The 8,079-nt window shown below is 39.1% G+C and overlaps 1 protein-coding gene across 1 annotated transcript in view; it reads left to right on the top strand.

The window, feature by feature from the left end:
- The window catches only part of Vps4b (vacuolar protein sorting 4 homolog B), a 35,875-nt gene extending 32,449 nt beyond the window's left edge, over positions 1-3,426 (top strand). Inside the window, exon 11 of the mRNA XM_008840657.3 lies at positions 2,016-3,426. Within this exon, the coding sequence (XP_008838879.1) occupies positions 2,016-2,117 (102 nt within the window). The 3' untranslated portion in view covers positions 2,118-3,426. The remainder of the gene's footprint in view (positions 1-2,015) is intronic.
- Positions 3,427-8,079: the final 4,653 nt, after the last annotated feature.

Genomic DNA, 8,079 nt, shown 5'->3' with positions numbered 1-8,079 from the left:
TTTGAAGCAGGGTCTCCCTGTAGCCCCAGCTGTCCTGGAACTCACTATGTAAACCAGGCTGGTCTTGAACTCACAGAGATCCATTTGCCTCTGCCTCCTGAGTGCTGGGATTAAAGGCGTGCACCACCACGCCTAGCTTCTTTTTTAATTTTTATGTTCTGTCCAGCTTTGAAGACTACACAGTAACTTATAGTGGTTCCTTTTATCATTTTCCATACAAGGAACATTAATTTTTTAATAACTTTCTTTTCCTAGCATATTCTAATGTTTTAACTTTTTGTTGTCTTTTTTTATTCCAGTTACTGTACAGTATTGTTTCATTTTTTTCCATCCCTCTCAGTCCCCCAACTCCTCCCATGTTGCCCCACTCTCTCTCAATTTCTTGTCCTCTTCTTTGATTATTATTATATTACATACACATACATATATTTATAAATATGTATATGTAAAATTCACTGAGTCCATTTAGTGGCACTCTTGTGTACCTGTGTTTAGGGCTGTCCATGTGGGATTATATAACCTCTCAGAGAGCTAGTGCCTGGAGAAAACTGATTCACCCTCCCTCAGCCTGCATTGATTGTCTGTAGCTCTGCATTTTGAGGTGGGACCCCATGGCATTCCCCCATCCACCTATGTATGCTTTTGCCATTATGCAGATCTCCTTAGACTGCCATACTGTGATGATGTCATTGGTGCAGCTTCCCTAGCATGTCTGGAATGCATCAGCTAGCAGCAGGTGTCTTGTCCCTCTGGATCTTACTCTCTTTCCACCTCTCCCATGGCGTTCCCTGAGCCATCAGGTGTAGAGGTTGCACTGTGCACATGCAGTCACTTAGGGCTGAGCACCTCACAGTCATTTACTCTTATATTTGACTAGTTGGGAACTTTGTAATAGTCTCCATTTGTTGCAAAAAGAAGCTGCTTTGATGAGTGGTGAGAGGCACACTTGTCTGTAAATATAAGGATACGTGTTTAGAATACAGTAAGAAAAAACACTGGTCTAGGGAAGTGACAGAAGTAGATTTTTCTCTAGGATCTGTGACCTCTCCAATCATGTGTATTTGGCTATGCTTACAGTACCACACATGATTTCCCACCTATTGAATGAGCCTTAGGTCCAATTAGACAGCTGTTGATTACCCCCAAAATAAAAGCATTACTACTGCACCAATAGGAATAGTTTGCTGGGCTGGTCATTGTAGTTTTTAGTCTTTGCAGGTAGGTTTGTTCATTGATTGGTTTTCTCCCTTGCCAGCTTGCATAGTATCTATGAGAGTTAGTCTTTGGGAAGGAAGCTTCCAGGTCAGTTCCAACTCCATTGCTTCAAGTCCTGTGTCCAAAGTACGTCCTGTCTTCAGCAATAGGATCTTACCTTCATGTCCTGGGAGGCAATCGAGTACTATGATAATACCCTGTGTTATTTTGGAAGTCCTTTGAACTACCCTGACCAACAATTTGAAGGGAGGTTTCCCTTGCCTAGCATTACAATTTTTGTTACATAGCTATCAGCTATATGCATGCACTCACGTTTGTGTTACGTGTATATTTTTCATTAGGCTTATTAAATACCACATTGCTTTTTAAGATGTATTTTTATAAAACTCAAGGTGATTGAAAAGTTAACTTACATTTGATTTTCAAAATTTTCTGTTTCAGTTACAGATTTTCAAAGAGCTTTGTAACAAATTATTAATTTCTAGTACAATTACTATATTCCTATTGAGTTACACTTAGTGGAAAACAAATCTCTTATATAAGGAAAAGCACTAAGACTAGAGATCAGACTGTGACCCCTTCGTGGAAATTTTTATCCTCAGGCTCACTGACTGCCCTTGTGATGGGTGATGGGAACCATTGGGAGGTTTTGACCAAGACAGGAAGAGTAAGGGAATTCATTGTTCATAGCTTTACCCTGCCAGTATTGAACCTTAGCTGAGTAACAGTAGTGATAATAAAAAAATTATTTTTATTGTGTTAAGTCTGTTATTAATATCCGTCCTTCTTTTCTCTGACAGTGGGATATGTTACGGTCTCTGTCTAGCACAAAACCTACAGTCAATGAACAGGACTTATTGAAATTAAAGAAGTTTACAGAAGATTTTGGCCAGGAAGGCTAAACCAAAGACAGCAAGGAACATGTTCACTCTCTTTTCTTTCTTTCTTGGGTATTTTTGCCTTTCTTGGATGGCATTCAGATTTTTGCTGTAGAAGAACTCTTTTCTGACAGGGAAACATGCATCACACTTCAGAGTTCCCTTAAGTTTTGTGTTGTACTTTTCCTCTATTACCTATTAAATGCTCCAGTTAACAAAAATTGTAAAATGAGTTATAAGGAAATGAGCAATATGTGAATGACATTTAAAAAAACAAATTACCCAGTAAAAAGAGTGTTAAATGTTGATTGTCATGCAAATATTTGGAATTTTTCTGAGTGCTGGTCTTTGCAAAGAACATTTTATCATTCTTTTACTAAATTGAAATAGGGCTTTATATTTTGAAAGAAATTCTTAAACATTCTTACCTATGTACAGCTATTTACTTTGCTAAAAATTAAAAATGACAGAATCTTTACTCTCAGGGATGGGCAATAAAACAACAAAGAATAAACAACAGCAAAAGCTGTGATTGGTTCAGAAAGATTTGGAATTAGTGTACAGCCAGTGCTCCTATATTGATTTTTTTAATTGGTTGTGTTTTTTCTGTGTATGACTAAATGCTACCTTTCACTGTGCAATCTCAAGAGAGACTTTCTAAATTCATCATCTTTACCTTGAAGAAGAAAATTGTCTACTTCAGTGTCTTTTTGTAGCAAGATTGACCAAAAGAGGTGGTAAATAAGTATGAATTTTTAAATTACTGTCATGAAATACTGTAAAGGGAACCTTTGCTAATAAGAAAATGGCTTCCCTCTGGACGTGGGAACATGTCCAGGTGTGTGTGTGTGTGTGTGTGTGTGTGTGTGTGTCTAAAATTTTTTAAATATAGAATAACAAGGGTTATATCTTAAACTTTTTACGTTCAGGGAACAGTTTGTCCTGGCCATACATACATTATTAGTGTGATTTGTGAAGCTTTGGAAATAAACTGATGTCTCATTAAATAATAAATGTAAACGTGATATGTTATTTTAATGTCGTCAAATAGTCTGAGGATGGATGTTACACACTTGCACATCAATACTAAGTTGTGCCTTCTACATTTGCATTGACTATACATGCAAAGTTAGTGGGTTAGCTATAATTACTATGAAGTTTTACCTGGGAAACGCTGTCCAGTAACTTGCATTTTAAAGTATATTTGCACATTTTACATATTATGCTATATGGTTGCCTTTGGTTTTCTGTACAGATTATTTTTGTTGATATTCAATGAACATCATAGGCCTGAAATATACTGTTCTTATGTGAAGTAAATTACTATAACCTACTTGTGGCTATATTGTGTGTATAGTTCTTTATTTGGGGGAATTCTGTATAGGAGAAGATATTATCTAAATTGATTAGATACAAAAATGGACAGTATTGAGCACCTATACTCTCATGAGTTTATGGCCAGCCTGGGCTATGTAACAAGACCCTGTCTCAAAAAAACCCAAAATCATGAAAATCATACTCTTCAACAACTTCTGTGTGAATGTTGCAAATCATCTTGGCAGACCAACACTGAATTCTTTCTGGTTGAGGTAACTTACGCATTTTGTAGCTAAGGTCGTTTATAAACTGTCTCTCTTTATCCATCTTAGAAAAATGAGAATTATTATAAACTTATGTATGATCGAAAGCCAGAAATTTTTGTGAGTCCAAAGTTCAGATAATTATTCTATGTAAATTGATCAGATCTATGACATAGATATATATAGAGAGAGAGAGAGAGAGAGAGAGTATTGGTGATAAGTGGGTGCTGTAATCACATTTAATGTTTATATGTGCTTTAAGACTTCTGTGTTGCTGACTTGTAGTCATCCCCATTTCTTAAATCTGTCCAAAACATATTTCTGGTATCTAATAGCATTGCTCCTGCTCTGGAACGGTAGGATTTGCTTTATGAGCCACTCCTTGTGCTCTTTTTTAGAAAACTTTTTTTTTTTTTTTGCTGTGTATGTATATGTATGATGATGTATGGGAAGAGGGGTACACTCATGCTATGACATACATGTGTGGATGCCAGAGGACAACTTTGTGGTTCAGTTCTCTCCTTCCACCTTTATTGAACACAGATGTCAGGCTTGCATGGCAAGAACCTTTATGCACTGAGCTGTCTTGCCAACCCTTCATGTCTTCTTTGAGAAACAAAGGAGCCTACAGATAACGCTGTCTGTTTTCTGGGTTTTGACCATTATAAAGTTTTGGGTAGATATTTTCTAAGCAAACAGATAGATCCTCATGACTGAGCATCTTCATGAGTTTTACCCTGCATGTTCAAAAGCAGTTTTTCCCAGCCTGAGAACTCTGAAAGACTAATCATAACTCATGTCAGCAGAGAATTGACTTCTGAGTCCACTCAACTACAAGCAGAAAATCAGGATGAGTGCATTTGATTAATACTACAGAAGCACCCTTTGCCAGTTATGTGAAGTAAAGGAAAATTGTATCTGGTGCCATACATGGCCAGCTAGGCCACATGGTTGATGTCTAGCATTGACACTGATCACATCATTCAGAAGCTTCCCTGGGTGCTTTGATTTTTCTTTCTTTTTCTAGTGCAGCATCCTCTCTTTTCACTGCTAGCCCAGATCCCATCATACTCCCATTAAGACCTAGCTGAAGAACCTTGCCATCTTTCCAGCAAGAATCTCTAAATTTTCCCCATTGACCTTTCGTTTCTTTCTGTAAGTTTCAAGCATCCTCAATCTTGTTTGTAAGCTCCTCAATCTAGATTTTTCCCTAGCAGTTGATGGTATTGGACACTGGTAGGTTCTTAAGAAACTTTGAAGGGGAGTTAGATCTTTGTTCCTGGTACCAACATGGTGGAAGGAGAGAATGAACTCTGGTAACCAGTTTGTCCTTGGACCACCATGTGCACACCATGACCTCCACACATACACACACACACTAAAGGAAAAGAGAAAAAGGCAAGCCCCGGTGGTACATGCCTTTTAAGTCCAGCACTCAGGAGGCAGAGGCAAGTAGATCGCTTTGAGATGGAGAGCAGCCTGGTCTATGTATCAAGTTCGAGGGAAACCCTGTCCTGACAAAAAACAAACACATTACTGGAGTTTTGAAACTTAGAGGGAAAGACACACTCAACTTTATGCAAAGGATGCTAGGCAGTGCAAGAAAAGATTCTAGGATTTAAAAAGTCCAAAACAACCACGGGTAACATAATTGTGTATGTAGAAATTTGAGGGAACTGAAGTGATGGCTCAGTGTTTAACAGCACTGGCTGCTCTCACAGAGGACCCAGGTTCAATTCCCATGACACCTGACCTTCATGGGCATTACATGACATAGGTGTACTGCAGGCAATACACATACACATAAAGTTACTTTTTTTTTTGTCTTTTTGAGACAGGTTCTCCCTATAGCCCCAACTGGCCTGGAACTCACTATATAGACCAGGCTGGCCTCAGACTCCCAAGTGCTGGGATTAAAGGTGTACATCACCATGCCCAGCTCTATAAAAAATTTTTAAAAGAAAATTGATAGAATCTATTAGAAATACAGGATACAAAATCAAAATTCTATATTCTAGCAGTAATTGAAATTATGAAAACAGTACTGATAACTACAATAGCATCAGCAGCATCAATACCTTAAATTAACTAAAAGATGCATCAAGATCCATGCAGAAAACATTACCTAAATAAACTGAGACATAGATGGGAAGAGAGAAACAGAATGTCAGTTCTAACTAAACCAGTCTATAGATTTAATGTCCTTCCAAATCTAGGTGTAGGTAAGTTGATGTAATGTCTATGCCTTTGAAAATTTAAACTGTTTGTCAAAAGTATGTGTTCTTTTTTGTAGACTAAATTGGAATACATTGATACCCAGGTATACAGATACCCAGAAATAAAAATAGGTGCTAAGTAAACAATTCATTGATGGATACCCCAAATGAAAAGAACTAAGCCAGGTGTGGTGGCATATGCCTGTAGTCCTAGCACTTGGGAGGCAGAGGCAGGCTCATCTCTGTGAGTTCAAGGCCAGCCTGGTCTACATAGTTCCAAGGCAGCTGGGGCTATAGGGAGACCCTATCTCAAAAAGACCAAAAATAAGAACTAAGCAAACTTAATTGGTGATCTTTTAAAGATATTTAGTTTTTTGTTTTGTTTTTACAGAGTATGGGGTAGGGGCTTATTTACAGAAGAGTGGGTGCCCCATATTTAAGCTGCACCTTAAAGTCCACACTCAAATTCAGATCCTGTGACATTCCGCCAGCCGCACAAAGTGGTGAGAGGTGCCTCTTGGCGTTCTCAGCTAATACATCCTTTGCCCCCACCCCCACATGCAGCTAAGGTCGACTGGGTGGGAGGCGTAACTGGCTCCTCAACTCCTTGGAGAGCATGGGAAGGAGGTGTGACTACAGCTTGCTGGCATAGTGGTCAGAAGACACTTCAGGTAACACTCCACCTCTTCCTCCAGCTCTTACATTCTTTCTGCCAACCTCTTCTGCAAAAGCCTCTGGGCCTTGGGGTGGTAGGTGTGGGATCATCTTCCTCCCATTGTGGCAAGGCACTGACTTTCAGGTCTCTGCATCATCTGTTTTCCATGGGCTGTTTTCCACGTGCTGTAGTTTCAGTGGGATTCCATCTACTGTAAAAATACACAGAGCAAGAACATCTAAACAGTGACTGCTATAATAACTTAACCTATGGGTGTAAATAAACACAAATGCTTGGTCTGACCTTTAGCAGGTGCATCATTTCCATCCAACAAAGCAATTGCAGTGACTTCCCATTGGGGCCTATATTCTCCCATGCCACAGGGAGTTGGCTGGGTCTACAGTACCAGATGTGTGTTCCACCCCTAGGAGTGGGCATTATATCCAACTGAAAATTTGCTGGTTGTACATACACTAGATGATCCACTATTGCACCAGCAGGAACATCTTGTCTGGTATGTTGATAAGTGCAACACGTGGGGTCTGTCATTGAGAATTATAGTATTCTCTCCCAGTCATCTGTGTGTTGCCTTTTGGCATCATTGGTGATTTTTAAAATGATAGCTCCAATCCATTTTTATAAAGTATATATTTCTTCTAACTATCTCTGCCATCGACACATCTGTTCATTACCCTAGAGGTACAGAACCTTGAATTGTAACCAAACACAATGGGTTGGCATGGTGAGTGCAAAACCAATAAGCACAGCCAAGAGATGAAAAAATGGAGAAAGGTTTATTACCTGCAGCAGGTAAGGAGTGTATAGTTCTTAGTCTAAGAGCAACACTCTTCACTAAAGGAAGCACGAGAATTTTATTAAATTTATTGAGGATTTTATTTTATTGAGGAAGCATATTCCTACAGAAAAGCACTTTGAGGGCAGGCTCATTACAGTTTAAGGTCTACATTGCTAAGCATGCTCATTTTAAGGTCATAGTTCAAGAATCAGAGATGACAGACACATTCCTGGGCATCCTTACCTCAGTATCATGAAGTATGTTTGAAAAGTGAAAATGGTAGGCAGGAACTGTGATGGTTAAGGAGGGATTTAGAATCACCACGGAAACCCCTCTGAGGGTGTTTCCAGAAAGTTTTGCCTAAAGTAGAAGGCCCACCATCCATGGCAGCACCATGGGTTGGGTTCTTGAGCTGAACAAAATGGAGACTATGAACTGAACAGCAGTATTCATCTTTGCTCTCTGAACATGGATGAGATGTGACCAGCTGCCTTACACTCCAGCTGCCATGACTTCCCTTCCTGTCCCTATGATGGACTGCCCTTAAATAGGGAGCTAAAGTAAACCCACCCTTCTTTAACAAAGCATCTGTCGGTTTATTTTTATTTATGGCAGCAAGGAGACAACACGGGAATGTCTGAGCATGCTTATCTTGTGTCAAGATGACAGGCAAGAAGACTTCTGACCATGTTCATTTTTTTTTCCCAAAAGTTTTCGTTAAAAACAAAGGATACTTAAA

Source organism: Nannospalax galili, unplaced genomic scaffold (assembly GCF_000622305.1).
Source record: "Nannospalax galili isolate Female #2095 unplaced genomic scaffold, S.galili_v1.0 scaffold298, whole genome shotgun sequence".
NCBI lineage: Eukaryota > Metazoa > Chordata > Mammalia > Rodentia > Spalacidae > Nannospalax > Nannospalax galili.
This window is presented reverse-complemented; position numbering and strand designations above follow the sequence as displayed.